The following is a 20,410-nucleotide window of genomic DNA, read 5'->3' as shown; positions in this document are numbered from 1 at the left end:
GAAAATGTTAGTCGCTTAGATGTGTCCGACTCCGTGTGACCCCATGGACTGTAGCCAGTCAGACTCCTTTGTCCATGGGGATTCTCCAGACAGGAAAACTGGAGTGGGGTGCCATTCCCTCCTCCAGGGGACCTTCCTGACCCAGAAAATCAAACCCAGGTTTCCTGCATTGTAAGTAGATTCTTTACTGTCTGAGCTACCAGGGAAGCCCTATTATAATGAGAATTGTACACAGTTTCTATTGTGTATTACAAATCTGTTCACTGATAATAGACATTTATTTGTAAGGAAAATACATTCTGGTGATTTTTCAGAAACTTTGCCAAACAGTATTAGCAAAACATCCAGAGTGTAGAACAAGATAAGATAAGCTTACTACATAAAATATTATCAAATCTTTACTCATATTCCTTCACACATTAAGCATAAATGGACCTACCAACAATTGTAAATGACTCTGGGATATGAGAAGCTATCAAGAAGGCATGGAGGTAAAAACGAAGTGATCAAATTAAGTATTATAAGCAACAACTGAGTTCAAAATTGTATAGCTGTGTGTGTGTCTGTCTGTCTGTGAGATTAGCAACGCATATGAGTCTGTCAAGAGACAAATCATATGGAAGAAAAATAGGCAGCCAAAGTGTGAAAGACTGGGATAAAGGATTTAGATTAATTCACAGGTGGTAGAGGAGAGCCTTGGAGAGACAAAAGAGTGACTAACCTCCTTACTGGAAAAGAAACACCAACATAAAGTAAACTGAGAGATGAACAGAGTATGCAGACCGAGTAAAAATCTCTGCCCTGGTAACTCTTCTATGCTGTTTGTCCAGCCCATTTCCTCTTACTAAGAATGTTATTTTTTCCTTTTTTTCTGTGACATACTCAATCCTCAAGATCTTTTTCAAGTACCCACTTTCTCTGAGAAGTCTTTACAAACCATTTTAGCCCTCAGACTAGTTTCCTTAATGGTGGGATTATTTTTTTAAAACAAATTTGGTAACAGGAACTTAAAGTGTTGTGGATCTATGTATATCAAAAAACAAACTTGCAGAAGAGTAAGATCAGATTTGTGGTTATCAGAGGTGAGGCACTGGGAAGGAGGAACTAGATGAAAGCAGTCAAAAGATACAAATTTTCAATTATAAAATAGATACTAGGGATGTAATATAAACATGATAAGTATAATACTGATCTGTGTTATATATCAAAGTTAACAGTAAATCCCAAGAGATCTCATCACAAGGAAAAAACTTTTTCTATATCTTTAATTTTGTATCTTTATGAGATAATAGATATTCATAAAACTTATGATAATCATTTCATGGTATATGTAAGTCAAATCATTATGCTGTACATGTTAAACTTATATAGTGCTTCATGCCAACTTATCTCAATAAAACTGAAAGAAAAAAAAGCAAATATCCCTCTGACTCAATAACTCACTGATATGAACTGAAATTGTGACGTAAACATATAAAGACATTTCTACAAAGACGTTCACTGCAATTCTATCATAGCAAAAAAAAAAAGTACCTAAATATTAATCAACAGAGATACATTTAATATAAATTGTGTATTCACATAATGGACTGTTCAACTAAAAAAGACTGAGACAACTGTTTATGTTGTTATTTAAAAAAAAAAAAAAAACACCCAGGATATATTCAAGCAAAAAGAAAAACTTAATTTATAAAGTATTACACAGTGTGGTTTCTTTTTAATGAAAAAAGTGTGTGTATTTATATATTCATGTGTTAAACAAATTTAAAAGTAAACACAGACATATACAAATACAATTAATAGTTATCTCTGGGGAACAGAAGTACAAAGGAAAAGAACTGACTTTTTAATTTTAAAGTTTCCTATAATTCTGTATTAATTAATTCATTTAGGAATCATTTGAAAATTTCTAGAGTGCCAGACACTCATGATTTATACCACTCACTTGGCCCTTACACATTAAATGTCTTTTGAGGTATTTCGTATTTGTTTTTCCCACTGAGCCATAAACATGTTGAAGGCAAGCTTCCTTTCCCACAGCAACAACTATGAGCATACACGTTTCCAGATATACGTACATGTGTAAGTATTTTTTACAAGGAATGAATAGGCCCTTATCAAATTTATGACAGTGGTTGTTTCTGAGAAGGGTGAGAGTGAGGAGGGGAATGGGATGGAAGTTATTTTTTTTAAAAGAGGATTCAGTTCAATAAACTGTATTTTATCTCAAAAAATTTTTTTAAATAAAGACTCGTATAGGGATATCCTAGGTGGTCCAGTGGATAAGTATTCGCCTACCACAAATTTGATCCCTGGTCCAGGAAGATTCCAGATGCATATGCCACAACTACTGAGCCGCACTCTAGAGCTGGAGGACTGCAACTTCTGAAGCCTGAGTGCCCAAGAGCCCGTACTCCACAAGAGAAGCCACCTCAATTAGAAGCTTGGGCACTGCAACCAGAGAAAGTCCGAGCACAGCAATGAAAAACCTAGTGCAGCCAAAAAAAAATGAATGAATAAAATTTTTCAAAAGACTCAAATACTGTATGTAAATAAGTATAAATTTTTTTTTCCAGTCTTTCATTTGTGTTAACTTTGTTTTTAGCACCTCTCTTACATAGAACTTTCAACTTATTTTGTATAGTCAATCTCCTGATGTTTCTTTAATGACTTTTGGCCTTGCTTACAATGAAAAGTACTTTCTTCTTATTCTTCTATGGCTAAACAAAAACATTGAGCTCTTACTAGGAGGACATTATGCTAAGTGAAATAAGCTTGTTACAAAGGACAAATACTATTAAGTATCTAAAATAGTCAAACTCACAGAAGTAGAGAGTAGAAGGGCCAGGGGAAAGAGGAAACGGAGAGCTGCTACTCAGTGGGTATAAAGTTTCAATTATGAAAGATAAATTAAGTTCTCATCATCTGATATACAATATCTTGCCTATAGTTAACAATACTGTATTATATACTTAAAATTTTGTTTTAAAAGTAGATCTCATGTTATACCTAATTAAAAAATATTTGCACTCTTTAATCATTTGGAATGTATTTCTTGTTACTGAATGATTTTCAGTATGAAATGAGTTAACTGAATGTTTTTCCAAAGGAATAATCAAGTTTCAGTATCATTTAGTAAACAGTAAATCGCTTCCTTATTGATCTGAAATACCACCAGTATTATAAACGGACACTTGAATTCAGTGAAAAAAAACTCTACCTCTTCAAAAGCATTAACCAATTTTTATGCATCTGAAATTAATTACACTGGGAATCACCACAAGAACCTGTCATCAACATGGTTTACCTTACACTGCATAGTAAAATTGCTTTTTTTCCCCAACCAGTCACAGCCAAAACAGAATTTAAAAAAAATTAAGTCAATCAGTAAGAAGTAAACCATAATTTTATTTGCATGTTCTTTTTAACTAAGTAGTCAAAAACAAAAAATTGTTTAAACTAAGGAATTACAGAAAAGTTTATCAGATCAATAGATTCAACAAATCACTAAACTGAAAAATGAACAGAATGAAAATAAAATTCCAGAACAAGAACAGATACCACCATCGGCACTGATTGGGAGTGAGGAAATCTGTGTTTTAATTCCAACCTGAACAAATGAATAAACCTCAAGAATTGGCTCTATGGTTCAATTTCCAACATTCTATAATTTCTAATTTGCCATCTCTAAGATTTAATTAAAACACCTAATACCATCAGCCAAAGAAGTACCTAATCTTTAGTGAGATGTTATTTACACCAGTATAGGTCATTAATCTAACTTAAAATTCATTTTCTCTAGCTATCTTCTGAGCACACAGAAAAATAGCTGAGCAACATTTTTAAGACTTCCAGTCACGTGAAAGTAATTTTTTTTTTAAGTGGAAGTATAGTTGATTTACAAGGTCCTAATGTGTAGTACAGGGAACTACATTCAACATCCTGTAGGAGACCATAATGGAAAAGAATATAAAAAAGAAGATATATGCACACCCACATATATATATAAACTGAATCACTTTGTTGTATACCAGAAACTAACACAACCTTGTAAATCAACTATACTTCCACTTAAAAAAAAATTACTTTCACGTGACTGAAAGTCTTAAAAATGTTGCTCAGCTATTCTTCTGTGTGCTCAGAAGATAGCTAGAGAAAATGAATTTAAGTTAGATTAATGACCTATACTGGTGTAAATAATATCTCACTAAAGATTAGGTACTTCTTTGGTGGAAAACTCAGCAGTGGCCACAGGACTGGAAAAGGTCAGTTTTCATTCCAATCCCAAAGAAAGGCAATGCCAAAGAATGCTCAAACTACCGCACAATTGCACTCATCTCACACGCTAGTAAAGTAATGCTCAAAATTCTCCAAGCCAGGCTTCAGCAATATGTGAACCGTGAACTTCCTGATGTTCAAGCTGGTTTTAGAAAAGGCAGAGGAACCAGAGATCAAATCGCCAAAATCCACTGGATCATGGAAAAAGCAAGAGAGTTCCAGAAAAACATCTATTTCTGCTTTCTTGACTATGCCAAAGCCTTTGACTGTGTGGATCACAATAAACTGTGGAAAATTCTTCAAGAGATGGGAATACCAGAACACCTGATCTGCCTCTTGAGAAAATAGTATGCAGGTCAGGAAGCAACAGTTAGAACTGGACATGGAACAACAGACTGGTTTAAAATAGGAAAAGGAATTCGTCAAGGCTGTATATTGTCACCCTGTTTATTTAACCCATATGCAGAGTACATCATGAGAAACGCTGGACTGGAAAAACACAAGATGGAATCAAGATTGCTGGGAGAAATATCAATAACCTCAGATATGCAGATGACACCACCCTTATGGCAGAAAGTGAAGAGGAACTCAAAAGCCTCCTGATGAAAGTGAAAGAGGAGAGTGAAAAAGTTGGCTTACAGCTCAACATTCAGAAAACGAAGATCATGGCATCCGGTCCCACCACTTCATGGGAAATAGATGGGGAAACAGTGGAAACAGTGTCAGACTTTATTTTTCTGGGCTCCAAAATCACTGCAGATGTTGACTGCAGCCATGAAATTAAAAGACGCTTACTCCTTGGAAGGAAAGTTATGACCAACCTAGATAGCATATTGAAAAGCAGAGACATTACTTTGCCAACAAAGGTTCGTCTAGTCAAGGCTGTGGTTTTTCCTGTGGTCATGTATGGATGTGAGAGTTGGACTGTGAAGAAGGCTGAGCGCCGAAGAATTGATGCTTTTGAACTGTGGTGTTGGAGAAGACTCTTGAGAGTCCCTTGGACTCTTGCAAGGAGATCCAACCAGTGCATTCTGAAGGAGATCAGCCCTGGGATTTCTTTGGAAGGAATGATGCTAAAGCTGAAACTCCAGTACTTTGGCCACCTCATGTGAAGAGTTGACTCACTGGAAAAGATTCTAATGCTGGGAGGGATTGGGGGCAGGAGGAGAAGGGGATGACAGAGGATGAGATGGCTGGATGGCATCACTGACTCACATCACATGGACGTGAGTCTGAGTGAACTCCGGGAGTTGGTGATGCACAGGGAGGCCTGGCGTGCTGCGATTCATGGGGTCGTAAAGAGTCGGACATGACTGAGCGACTGATCTGATCTGAATCTAAAACTCCTAATTTATCTTTCCCCTTTGGTAACCATAAATTTGTTTTCTATATCTGTGAGTCTGTTTTGTTAGCAAGTTCATGTGTGTCATATTTTAGATTCCACATATAAGTGATAACATATGGTATTTGTCTTTCTCTTACTTCACCTAGTATGATAATCTCCAGGTCCATTCATGTTGCTGCAAATGACATTATTTCATTCTTTTTTTTTTTAAATGTCTGAGTACTGTTCCATTGTGTATATATGCCACATCATCTTTACCCATTCATCTGCTGATGGTCATTTAGGGTGCTCCGAGTCTTGGCTATTGCAAACAGTGCTATGAACATTAGGGTGCAGGTGTCTTTCAAATTTTGTTTTCTCTGGATATATGCCCACAAGTGGGATTAGTGGATCATATAGCAACTCTATTTTTAGTTTTTTAAGGAACCTCCATACTGTTTTCCATAGTGGCTGCACCAATTTACATTCCTACCAAATGTGTAGGAGGGTTCCCTTTTCTCCACACCCTCTCCAGCTTTTGTTACATATAGATTTTTAAAATAATGACCATTTTGACTGGTGTGAGATGATATCTCATTGTTGTTTTGATTTGCATTTCTCTAATAAATACCAATACTGAGCATCATTTCATGTGCCTGTTGGCTACCTGTATATCTCCTTTGGAGAAATGTCTGTTTAGGTCTTCTGCTCATTTTTTGATTTCGGTTGTTATTGTTGTTGTTGTTATTGAGTTATATGAGCTGTTGGTATATTTTGTAAATTAAGCCGTTGCTGGTTGCATTGTTTGCAAGCATTTTCTCCCAGTCTGTAGGTTGCCTTTTAGTTTTGTTTATGGTTTCTTTCACTGTGTAAAAGCTTCTCAGTTTGATTAGGTCCCATTTGTTTACTTTTGCTTTTATTTCTATTGCCTTGGGAAACTGGCCTTAAGAAAACACTGGTACAATTTATGTCATAAAACGTTTTTTGCCCATGTCCTCTGTTTTATTGTGTCATGCCTCATATTTAAGTCTTTAACCCATTTTGAGTTTATCTTTGTGTATGATGCAAGAGTGTTTTGACTTCACTAATTTTCATGCAGCTGTCTAGTGTTCCCAACACCACTTACTAAAGAGCTTTTTCTCTCCATTGTATATTCTTGCCTCTTTTGTTGAAGGTTAACTGATTGGTAGGTATGTGGGTTTATTTCTGGACTCTCAATTTTGTTCTACCGATCCATATATTTGTTTTTGTGCCAATACCATGCTGTTTTGATTCCCGTAGCTTTGCAGTATTGTCTGATGGCTGGGAGAATTATGCCTTCAGCTTGGTTCTTTTTCTTCAGGACTGCTTTAGTAATTCTGGGTCAGTTTACGGTTCCATGTAAGTTTTAGAATTATTTGTTCTAGTTCTGTGAAAAAGGCCAAGGGTAATTTGATAGAGATCACATTAAATCTGCAGATTGCTTTGGGTAGTATGGCCATTTTAACAATACTGATTCTTCCAATCCAAAAGCATGGGATATCTTCATTTCTTTGAATTATCCTCAGTTTCCTTTATCAATGTTGCATACTTCACAGCATCTAAGTCTTTCACCTCTCTTGATCAGGTTTAAAAGACAGTTTTTTTTACTTTCCCTGAAAGTAATTCTTAACTTACCATTTAGCTTGTTCCTCTTTAAGGTAACACTTACGTTTTCCTAATACATGTTTTTTTCCAACCATTCCAAAACTACGATGATATTATACCATGTGTTTACATGTGCACACATCCTTCAGGATGATTCATTCAACTATATACCAAATCACTTTCTGCTTAATTCTTCTGGCTCAATCCTTCTTAGTTACTACTCATTTTTTGGTTATTTCTACAAAGATTGAAGCCCATTTGTTTATTCCTTTTTTCTTAGACTACTCAAAATAATTTGACTTCTATTTTTGGTTTTTTAAGTACTCAACCTTATCACCTTTTAAGAACTCATCCATGAAGTTAATATGCTCAGTCACTTAAATCAGTGATTATGTGAACAAATTTGAGTCCAGGAGAGGGAAAGGAAATAGAAAGAACCATTTAGTAAGTATCTATTTGCAAATGTCTAGCACTATTTTAAAAAGTTGTAGATCCCAGACAATACAACTTTTAAAAAGTTCTCCCAACTACCACAAAATCAATATGACTCCTTCATAAAAGAATAAAATGTCTTATTTAAATCTGGCTCTGTTGTTCTTGTTCTCTCTTCACCTACCAAAAGTCACTAGCACAGAAAAATACTTTACATTTATCTGTAATCAGTTCTTCATAAAACCATGATTATTACCTAGAATCTACATTTAATGACTGATTTGCCTTAAACCGTATTAGTGTGTGTTCATGCTCAGCTGTGTGCAATTCTTTGCAGTCCTATGGGCTGTAGCCCACCAGGCTCCTCTGTCCATGGGATTCTCCCAGCAAGAATACTGGAGTGGGTTGCTATTTCCTACCTCAGGAGATGTTCCTGATCCAGGGATTGAACCCAAGTTTCCTGCGTCTCCTTGTACTGGCAATCAAATTCTTTACCACTGAGCCACCTGGGAAGCCATAAACCATATGCTTCCCTGGTGGCTCAGAGGTTAAAGCATCTGCCTGCAATGCGGGAGACCTGGGTTCAATCCCTGGGTCGGGAAGATCCCCTGGAAAAGGAAATGGCAACCCACTCCAGTATTCTTGCCTGGAGAATCCCATGGACAGAGGAGCCTGGTGGGCTACAGTATATGGGGTCGCAAAGAGTCAGACACAACTGAGCAACTTCACTTTCACTTTCAAGATCAGTCCTGGGTGTTCATTGGAGGGACTGATGTTGAAGCTGAAACTCCAATACTTTGGTCACCTGATGCGGACAGCTGACTCATTTGAAAAGACCCTGATGCTGGGAGGGATTGAGGGCAGGAGGAGAAGGGGACGACAGAGGATGAAATGGTTGAATGGCATCACCAACACAATGGACATGAGTTTGGGTGGACTCCAGGAGTTGGTGATGGACAGGGAGGCCTGGTGTGCTGTGGTTCATGGGGTTGCAAAGAGTTGGACACGACTGAGCCACTGAACTGAACTATAAAAACAAAATTAAAAAGCCAAACAGTTCACCTCATTCAATGAAAGTTCTAGTGTATTTTGAGGAAAATGCTCGTTTTCTCCCGGTTTAGGTTTATAAAGACTCTGTAAGATAATCAGAAGACTAGTCAGGTGAACGATGAGATGAGTTAATTGTGAATTTAATTACTAAATTTAAACTTCAAAGGTCCGTATTTTTTGAAAGACATTGCCAGGTTTTTATTTATTCCCAAACTCAGTAGATCCCACAATCTAAAACTGCTTCGAATATAATATCTTAAAAAGGAAAGGATGTGTTTTTTTTTTTTAAAAATGGGCAATGATGAAACGATTTCCCATAGCAATTTCTGCTTGAACTTAATTAACTGATAGCCATTAATTTCTTCAGCACTAATACCAGTTTTATGAAAAGAAAATATTCTCCCATATAAAATTATCAAATAGTCATGAACCCTTACCACCAGGGTACAAAACAAGCATCCATCTGTTGTGAACAATAATAAATCTTTTATTCACCTAATTATTCAGTTCGTTTGTACACTAAATTTCCATCTTTCATCATTCAGTCAGGCATGCAATTAAAATTTTATTTTTATGTATTTATTACCATAATCTACTGTTACAGGCATCCTGGAAAGGCAGAATCATTGGCTCAAACTTCCAAATATCAAATTTTGTTTTAAATTCTGAATTTTGACTTTCTGATCATCAGTTATCCTCATTTCCTATACATGACACAGTTATGTAACTATCCTAAAGTTATAACGAATATAAAACCCCAAAATGTCCATAAATAAGCATTTAAAACACACTTATAGCATTGAAAAATGTAGTTTTAAGCTTTTATTCACATTTAAAATGACCCACGTGGGGACTATGTCATCAAACCAAGTAGAAAGACTTCACAATTAGAACTACTAAATTCTTAAACACACACACACACTCCTCCCCCTTCCAGATTCCATACAGTCTTTGAAAAACAAAAAATTGCAGGAAGAATTAAAATCATCTCACCCCCATCATCCTAAGACATTATTGTTAACATTTTACCAAACAATTTTAGACACTTCACAATATCGAGTACACATTCCCAGTTTCACCGTGTTTATGCATATGTTATCAAATTATGTCTATGATTGTTATGTGACATTTTTCTAGCCCTCTAAAACCAGACTTAACTTTACAGACTCAGATTAAATTCACTACCTCCAGATCTCCCAGCTCAGTTTTTCAGCATTAAAGACTTCAGCTAATAGGTTCTCAAACCAAATAATTCAGAAACAGAGAACAGGTTCCCTGTGAGAAACCGCAATAGAGATACTGAGACAGAATCAGAAAAATCCAATAAAGCATCCTTAGAGTTATAACTACTAGGTATGTGGGATTACAGATGCTATGAAAAACCTGAAAATGTTGTTTATTTCTGCAATTGAGCTTAAATTCTAGCAACATGATCTAAATCTATTCTCAGTTTCTGGATGTAAGGGCAAAACAATGAATGTAATGAAGAAGGACAAATACCATGAAAACAAGATGAATGACTCCAACTCTGGGTCGTTTCCTTTACTTTGTACATGTTTCTTTCTCAGTTACATCAAAGCACCACAACTTGGCTTAATATTTAGGTTGCAGTAACTTTCTAAGTGTGGCACAAAGGTAATTCAATAAATAACTAAAGGGTAAAACATACAGTAATGAGTAAGGAGTCGTAACAAAACTTTATCTTAATAGCATTGAAATGAAAATTCCACTAAGAGACTTTGGTCTTGCAAACTGTCTAATGATAAAGTTACAAATGAAACGCCAGACACACACACACTCATTCTTTAAAAATACATATCAGATGACAATGAAAACAATATCAACCCACTTATTTACAAGACATCTTGATCTGAAATGCTATTTATATTCAGTCTCTAGAACACTACCACCACCCAAATTTAGATCTTGCTGATTTATATTGGTAACACAAATGATACAGAAAGGGTTTCGGAGCATTTCAAAAGTCAACTTATTTAAAATCTCCTAATTAAAAAACAACTACTGCAAAAAGAAGAAACCACTGCAGAGAAAAGTATAAGCAAGCCACTTTGAAAAGCTCCTGTCCCTACCAAATTTAACAAGCAACAATCACTGAATGTGGCTATATGTTAAAATAATAATAATAAGATAAAATAGAAAGGAAGGTGACAATCTTCACACTGCTTGTTGCAGACAAGAAAGAACAACTGTTAGTACTAACACTGGACTGTTAAGTGCTGAAAGACCAGACATGAAATAACGAAATCTTACTCCTCTGGTATCTAAGGCTACTGTACCAGCAGTTTCAATCAAGTAGTTCCTTAAGAACAGAGCCCATCTGTCATTCTCAGGGGATACTTGTATCATAAAGTGTACAAGCTTATAAATCACTAGCACTTCAGCACAAGCTTTCACTTGATGAAGAACTTATCAATGATGCTGGCAGAGGCACTTTTACACCTTCTTCCCATGTGAAAGGAATGAAGAGATCTGGTCAAGGACTAAAAATACAATGCTGAAAGCAAAATGTGCCACAATTTTTCTGTGAAAGTTTTATAATTTAAAAATAAGTTGAATGTAAGATAACAAAAGATGAGACAAAATACGCAGAAAAACAATAAATAAAATGAAATAACTGACCAAACAATATCAAAATATTTTCACAGAAGTTAAAAGGGTAAGTTTAAAAAAGTAGAAACAGTGTGAACTACTAACAGTAGTTAGAAAAAGTAGTTAGAAACTGAAACGCAGAATCAAAAATATTTATGGCAGTAGTAAAGAGAAACAACAGTTTTTGGAATGAAGACTCAGAATCACATATTATGCTCCACATTAGTTTTAAAAATCCTTAAATATAAAAACAAGACTTCCTCTCTCCTCAAAATAACCTAACCTATGATCTTTGGCTGAAAAATTTATGCTTTTGAACTATGGTGCTGGAGAAGATTCTGGCGAGTCCCTTGGACAGCAAAGAGATCAAACCAGTCAATCCTAAAGGAATATTCACTAGAAGGAATGATGCTGAAGCGCCAATACACTGGCCACCAGATGGAAGACCCAACTCATTGGAAAAGACCCTGCTGCTGGGAAAGAGTGAGGGAAGGGGCAGCGGGCAACAGAGGATGAGATGGTTGGATGGCATTACCAACTCAATGGACATGAATCTGATCAAACTTAAGGAGATAGTGAAGGGGTCTCAAAGAGACGGACATGACTTAGCGACGGAACAATAACAATGATCTGTGGGGAAAACTTCAGCATATTAAGTTGATGGGTAAGCTTCCTAACATTGAATTGTTAAAGGAAGTGTGTGTGTTAGTTGCTCAGCCACGTCCAACTCTTTGTGACTCCACGGACTGTAGCTCACCAGGCTCCTCTGTCCATGGGATTCTCCAGGCAAGAATACTGGAGTGGGTTGCCATTTCTTTCTCTATGTTAAAGGATACACAAGCGAAAATATCCAAAGATTTAAGAAAAACACTAGTATCTGAAATAAATTGTTGTTACAACTTAAGGGGCCATATCCATATTTGTCTTAAAGCTGTTTCATCTTCCATTTCTTATAAAGTAAACAGAAGTTTTGCCCATCTAGGATGTTGTTAATATTTTATTTCTTGATCTAGGTATTACTGATTACACAGACATGTTCACTTTGCAAAAAGGCATCAAGCTGTATCAGTGATTTGTGTGTACTTGTATACTTTCACCAAAACTTTAAAAAAAAGCTCATAAAAATTATTTCTACAGCTTAAATTGTAGAATTTCTAATTGTATTTCTACAACTTAATTGTAATACTTAAACTGTATGTCTACAATTTAAATGTAGTTGTATTTATATATATAATAATACACATATAGATTATATAAAGTTATATATCCATATCCATATACAAGTTGCTCAGCCATGTCCAACTCTTTGTGACCCCATGGACTGTAGCCCGCCAGGCTCCTCTGTTCATGTACAGACAGTTTCTAATCCAAATTACCACTGCTAATGTAAATGACTTATACATATTGTCATTTGTACCTGCTCAAATTCTTTCTCCTTTTTCCAATCAACTCAAAATTACTCTTTTGGGGGGAAAAAGTAAAACTTCAGAAAAATCTAAGGTTCAGAAGTACTTCATCAGGGGAAAAAAACATGTAAGGTAAGCGATTCTTGGAAAAAAAAAAAAATCTTTTAGTCTCCCTCTCCTCTGATGTGCTCATTTTGCCTGTGAGAGAGCACTCCATCCTAGAAAGTCTTCCTCCAAATTGCTTATTTCTCCTATCAATTTTATTGGGCTTAAAATATCAAAATTTGAGCAAATAATCAGTTTCTTCAAATTGCAAATCCATTTCAAAGGATTACAAAGATATCAGTCACTCACACACAACTGTGTCTACTTTTTTTGGGCTTCCCAAGTGACACAGTGGTAAAGAATCCACCTGCCAATCCAAGACACGCAGGTTCGAACCCCGGGGTTGGGAGACCCCCTAAAAGAGGAAATGGCAACCCACTCCAATATTCTTGCTTGGAAAATTCCATGGACAGAGGAGCCTGGTGGGCTACAGTCCATGGAGTCACAAACAGTCAGACATGACTACGGACACATATACACACAACTTTTTAAAAATTGAGGCACAGTGGATGCACAACTATTACTTAAGTTTCAGTGTATGACACAGTGATGCAAAGTTTTGTTTCCACTTCTAACAAACAACTGTAAGAAAGTTCTTCTATATAAAGAAGAAAAATGAGCAATTCTACACTTTCTTTTATCATACAGTTTGCCAAAAATACTAAATTCCAAAATATACCATCTTCACCCATTCTCGTTTATTTTAAACAAGTCTTCTTTGATCTTCTCTGCCATGATACAAACTTGAATGACTCCCACTTGCCATTGTTAAATTCTACTCAGTTCTTATTTTTTTTTTCAAAAATGTAGATCAATTACTAGTAACTTAGCTGCCACCAGGGAAGCCCATACACATACACATACACACACACCAATCCTCAAGCTACAACAGGTGACTATGTCTTTGCTTTCCCCCACTTGCTTACTCTTAAGTGTTAAGAGCCTCATAAGGCCATGTGTTCTTACACATACATACACATGTATACATACACACACAATTATATAGTATGGATGCAAGATACAAAATCAATACTTGAGTGCAAAAAGAGTTCTCTTATCTAAACCCAAGTAGAGTCAGCAAAGGCTAAACTGATTCAAGTCAGCCAGCAACACGTCGTACTAAAGAAACCAACACCAAAGGCTGAATTCACATAGTTCCTCACAAACTTTCAGCAGTCAAAGATTGATACAACCCAACTCAATCATCTGAGGGTTGAGTGTACACTACAAGAAAGCTATATTATCACCATTACCAGAAAAATAATTTTAAAGCAGTTTCTTACCCCATTTCTACCACTCAAATTATTTCTAAACTTTGGGAAAAGTTGCCTTTCCTCACAGAAAAGATGAATGGCACCTCATCTCTAATGAGACGTGAAAGTATACATTAAAAAATTTTTTTTTGGCCACACAGTGCATGCAGTATGCAGAACTTCCCTGATTGGGGACTGAACCTATGCCTCCTACATTGGAAGTACACAGTCTTAACCACTGGGCCACCAGGGAAGTCCCATTAATGTTTTACGGTTCTCCAGTTGACAGTGTTTAATGTTTTCTCCTCTGTTGAACACGGTCATACCATTTTCCATTTGCTAGAAAAGCAGAACATTTGACAACTGGATTTTTAGAACCTGAGAGAATAAGCAACTAACTTACATGATATGATTTAAGTTTGCTTTTAACTATACTATCTTACTTTCATATCTTTTAAAATAAAAAATACACAACATATTCATTTTCAAAGTAAATACTTTCAATATTTGCCTTCAATTAAAATAAATTAAGTAAAGGAAGTTAGTTGGTTTCATTTCTCTATTTTCTAAGGATTAAGTTCAAGCACATGTATTAACCAAACTTATACAAAAACCTCAAGCTATGCATGTAAAGACATCAAGTTATGCATGTTAGGACACCAAATTATGGTGAGAAAAGAGTAAAGAGTACTTAGTCTACAAATCTGTCAAAATTCCCACTGAAGTCTAATTTAACTCGTATGTTTCTTTCCTGAAATAGTCCAATCTATAACTATGAGCTAAAAAATGACTTAACACCCTTTATTCACAACTTATGAGTAAGTCAAGGGAAATCTAACCTTCTTTGTACAATGACTGCTTAGTGATCTCATCAACAAACTGGAAAAACATGTGGGCCAATCACTGCAATCTCATCTGGAAACATGAAGTAAAATTATGATCAGAAAGCTACTTAGAAATGTGAAACCAAATGACTTAACTATCAATGGCATCGTACTACTATAACATCCATCAGATAGGTGGGATAGGATAGGAGAGTGACTTGCTGCAAGGGTTAGGAGATTCCTTTCTCTGGAGGTGATGAAGATACTCGGTCAAATGTATTTCAGTATCTCCTTTTGATGTAAGGACTAGGATATATAAATCATTTTTTAAATTCTCTGCTACTTACTAAGTACGATCACTGCTGTGTCACAGTCATCGTACAGAATTGCTAAGAGGGATAGTATATAAGAAAAGTATCTGGCACATACTCTAGTACGTAAGAAACAGTCATGTTTATTACTCCAAATACCCATTTCTTCTGTTATTCTTTTTTCAAAGAATATTTCAATTCATTAGATATAAGATTACTGATTTACAATTGCAAATCAGTTTCTCTGAGGTTATACCACATCACCTGGACTGCATTTTGGGATATGTCAGAAACTCTTCGGTGACTCATACATACTTTATTTCTTAGGTTTAGTTTTATAAATGGCTGCTTCTGTTCCATACTATTATTTTTAGTATTTAAAAGAGCTGCTATTTATTGAGCATCTACCGTACGATAGGTACTTCACTATCTCTTATCTTTAAATTACTGTCAGACAAGTGTTACCATCCCTATTTGAAAGATAATAAGAGTAAGGCTCAGAGCAGTTACACTTCTTGCCCCGCATCACACACACACAGCTCATCAGTGGTGTGGCTAAGTTTAGCACCTACCTCTAGTTAGTGCGAACTCTGAGCTCTTTCCAACATACTATCTCCAATCGTCTCATCCCTTATATTTTACGCCTTTATAAATTTGCTTTCAGAGGATAACAACTACAATTTGGGAGCACCCTGCTTACAACCTCACATAATAACCAGTTTTCTGGAAGACAAGAATGCACTTCCAATGACTGATAAACGAGAAATGGAAGGTCTAAAACAGAATAACCCTTCAGAGACCAATGGGACAAGATAGACACAAAATACGAGTAACTTGTTAGGAATAAAAAAGAGAACAGTTAAGACAGCAAGAGACCTCAAGGTGAAATAACTTATTATTATAAATTACTTCCAAAATTAAAACAGAGGAAAAGACAGAAAATACTCACTAGCTTTGAATTCTGCCAAATTTAAGTTCAGGGATTCTCACTAACAGATCAGGATCTACTGGTCATTCTTGCCTTACCTGATAGATCTCCAAGCTGGTTAGCCTTTCCTTAGGTTTGCCAGAATTTCCAGTTTAAAAAAAAAAAAAAGAGGCAAGCAGTATAGGGACAGGCCTTAGGCCTTATCAGCAGAACTCTAACATCAGTATTGTCACTATTGCATTTCTATTCCTCAAATAATTTTTAAGTGTTGAGAAAATAGCCCCCCAAGCCCCAACACACACACACAGTTAAGTGGCATTCCTCTTACGGATGTAAATATTTCGAAGGGTTAGCCAGAAGATGGAAGAGCAGTGACTCATGGTACTTAATTCCTAAAAGAGGAAAAATCAGATTCCTTGTCCAGAATTCTTCTATCTGGAAAGATTGCAGAAATTCCTTACTCTGTAAGTAGTAGGGAGAACTTACAGGTAAAATATAATGGGCTAGGACAACTCCACAGTAAAGTGTAACTAGGACACATGACTAGAACACTAAAGAGCTTCCTGACTGCTCCACAGAATATGCAGCCACTAAGGAATATTTTATGTAATACTATATATTCACCAAATTATTTTAAAAGCTCACTTAAAAAAAAAAAAGCAACAACTATAAATCCAGGATCATAGGTGAGATTTTAATCTCACAAATAGGAGATTACACAGACTGATTACATTTTTACTCTGTATGATTATTTCAGACTAGAAATAGCAAAATCCATTAATATACTGTTATAATTCATTAAATTCTTGAACTATATATAATAACCCAGTTAAAATTTCAACATTTCAACTTTATGAATTTGCCAATAACTAGGCAATTACACTTATTTTCCAAAACTTTCATATCAAGATTTTCATAAGTCAAACTTCATCTTTTATTAAAACATAATAAATGAGAAACTAATAACAGACATAGTAATCAATAGGTTGATTCCAGGCAGGAAAATTTGGGAGCTGAAGGCAGTTGTAGGAAAAAGACTTTTGAATTTTAAATCATGTGCATTTAATACCTAATCAAAGTAATCAATTTCAACTAAATCCTAAAAATGCTCAGAATACGTAGCACTTCTGCAGATGTGTAAGCGTTCCTCAGACATATTTCTAAAACAAGATTGCCAAATAGATTTCATGATAAATTCAGCAGAACAAGTTGCAAAAACTCATTCGGGATTTTAAAAGAAAACAAATATATAAAATCCAACCCCACATACTTTCAGTTTCACTGAAGCTGGAATATATTATCAAAGTATTCCTATGTGGAACACAAATTATTTTCTACTAGCTAAAAGTGGTATGTGAAATCCTAAACCCAAGATTTAAAATAAAAGCCTAAAAATGCTAATGATTTGTATTCCATCTTTAGACAGCAGACCGTTTCAGATACCATGCGAGAAGACAGCATTCCATGGAACACCCAGGCTGATTATTTCCCATTTGGGGTGTAAGCAAATCTCCTGCCTTTAAAAAGTCCGCATAAGATTTCACTCCATATGGTTTGTTTCACTGGCCATTACAACACTCAAACATATATACATTTTAAAAGGAGGTATCAAGGAAATTTTTAAGACTAATTAACCTGTGGGCACAGAAGCAACTAAAAACCAGTTTCGACAGAATTTTGCTTGAAAATACTTTCCTATAACTTACTACCACTCAGAAGCCTAAAGTCCACCCTTTACATGAAATAAATGATTTTATATACAGATTGAGTTAACTTGTCTTAAAACAGTGAGTCTCACTTCAGTTCCCTACTCTGAAAGCTCTCTGATCCACTATTATGTAACTCTATCCAAGATTCTAATGCAAGGGTTACATATCCATTAAGAGTTAGTAAAAACTAAAACGGGCCTATGCATAAGCTTAGCTGTAGTTCCTTAATTACCTTGTCAAAATTATGAAACCCAGTATATTTTCAAACCAACAACAACCAAACCTTTCCTATTCAAACCAGAAATAGTGACACTTTGCATACTTCGTAAAATTGTTAAAAGAGTATTCTTCTTGGCTAGCTTCTGATCATTATGAAAACTGTACATTTAAAATTAAAAAAAAACGCCAGTTTTCAAAGAATTACTATTTTTTACATAACACTAGCAAACTTTTTCTAATTTTAGTCTTTTAATTCATCTTAAGGCCATTTATTTGCCCTCCAAAAAGACCCATAGCATTTTCCCTGAAGGCTAATCAGCAGTTCTTTTCCTCTCTGTGCCAACATAGAACAGTTTCTACTAGCAGCAGCAAAGCAACAACAATTCTACAGTGAATTTGATTTACCATTTGGTTGGGCACATACTGAAATTCTGATTCACGAACATCTTAGTCAGTTTATGGATATCAATGAAAAGAAAAATGACACTCTGGCATGTGACCAAGTAACTTTTACTTCAAAAGGAAATAGACTTTAGTAGCTAATAATTTTAAACAAATGAAGGAAAGTGATCAAATGTAAGTACCTCAACTAAGTTGAAAATACACACAAATGAAAAAATTCAGAATTAACATTTAAAAATACACAGACTGAGTTTGGCTGAAAGCGTCTGATGCACTGTTAATGTACTGATTCACTGTAACAAATCAGTATATCTTGAAAAAGCTTACTTCTAGCAATAGAATCCTTATTACCCTAGGATTTCAACCCAATGTCATTGCTTTAAAAAAAAAAATTAGTCAACTCTATTACATATAGTGTCAATTCTGAGACTTGACTATTATTTGAATGAAACACAGGAGAACCTTGATATGCAAATACAAAAGGAAATGATGAAACTGTACTTTTAATTAACAAAAAAAAACCCTGTAAATGTATCAAAGAAGCATTAAAACACATTTACCAGTAATGTAGCACAAGACCTCTAACTGGCTTGAAAGATCACATTCTTTCAAGCAACGTATAGTAAACTGCTTTCACAAGGACTATCTGTAACAGTAACCAGTGAAAACCGTTTCAACTATTTTTCAATTATCATCTCCCTCTTTGATTTGTTCGGTATTTTGATCACGTACAACAAAGAAACAATTTTTAAGGAAAGAATGTATAATTTTTAAAAGGCATTTAATCTTAATTCCCTCAGCCAAAGGAGGTGTGACAACCAACGCACGTAAAATTAACCTTAATCCACCAACGAAAACACGCAAAATGTCTCCTAACAATTCCCCTCCTCCTTAAAACAACAACCGTACACATAAATATGGTACTGACCTCCACCCCCAGTGAGAGCAGCTAATTAATAAACAGAATAGTTACATTTGGAGATCAAGGTGCAACACCGCATCTCCGAAACCTACCCAAATAACATCATCTAAGTAGAACTGAACATTATTTTTGCTAAAGGAAGAATCCAACCCCCGGGAGCCTCAGCCCTTAGACAATGGTGGTTACCAGACAGAGCTGCACAGTTGGGTCCAAATGACACATTTCACTAGGCCCTGGACACAACATACACAGGCACAAACACACGCACTCTCTCCCACAAGAGGCCAGTTCTAAGGAAGGGGCGTTCAAATCCCACTGGGAGACGGAGGGGCACCATGGTGGCGTGGGGGTATGCTAGGGGAGAACAAGCGAGAGGGGAGTCGATACAGCGGAAGGGTAACTGCACCGCACGCGAGGGAGGGGGCTGGAAATGGCCGATGGATTCTATATTTATTTATTTAAAGGTCTTAATTTAACGGGTCCTTCCCAGGGGTTCTGTAACTAAAGCCAAACTGCGCAGCAAACATTACGAGGTTGGGAGAAGAGTCGCCGCTCCCCCTACCCCGTGACTGGGGTGGGGGGGGGGGCGGGGGAAACAAGTTCCCCGGCCAACACCACCGACCACTCCAACTCCCCCTCTCCCCTCCTCCACAGGAAGGGGGAGGCTAACAGAGAAAAGGGGGAAAAATAAGTTCCCCAGCCATCCCTAACCACCCGATCACTCCCAGTTGTCCCCCCCCCAATCTTCCATTAGAAACAGGAGACCAAACCGTGGAAGGCAGCCGAAATAGGAGAGATCCCACCCTTCGCCTTCCCCCCACCCACCAACAGACTGCTGCGGGGTCCGTAAGCGAGCTCAAAAACCAGAAGGATGGGTCGGGGGAAGAGGGTGCCGAGCCCCCGAAACCAAACAAAGCGCGGCCTGAGCTAAGAGCCCAGGCGAGTCGGGAAGCCGCGGCTTTTCCTGCCGGCCGGGGCCCGGGCTGAGCTGACACTGCGGCACCGGGGGAC

The 20,410-nt window shown here is 36.4% G+C and overlaps 1 protein-coding gene across 3 annotated transcripts in view; it reads right to left on the bottom strand.

Moving 5' to 3' along the window:
• Positions 1 to 20,410, bottom strand: part of FBXO11 (F-box protein 11) — a 112,003-nt gene that overhangs the window by 90,426 nt on the left and 1,167 nt on the right. Inside the window, exon 2 of one of the 3 annotated variants that reach the window (XM_086327083.1) lies at positions 2,299 to 2,489. The exons of the other annotated variants lie outside the window; for them this stretch is intronic. Coding sequence (XP_086183209.1) covers positions 2,299 to 2,338 — 40 coding nt within the window. The 5' untranslated portion in view covers positions 2,339 to 2,489. The remainder of the gene's footprint in view (positions 1 to 2,298; positions 2,490 to 20,410) is intronic. 3 annotated transcript variants of the gene reach the window in all.

Source organism: Bos grunniens, chromosome 11, assembly GCF_055505025.1.
Source record: "Bos grunniens cultivar Pamir isolate PY7600 chromosome 11, Bosgru_T2T1.0, whole genome shotgun sequence".
Lineage (NCBI taxonomy): Eukaryota > Metazoa > Chordata > Mammalia > Artiodactyla > Bovidae > Bos > Bos grunniens.
This window is presented reverse-complemented; position numbering and strand designations above follow the sequence as displayed.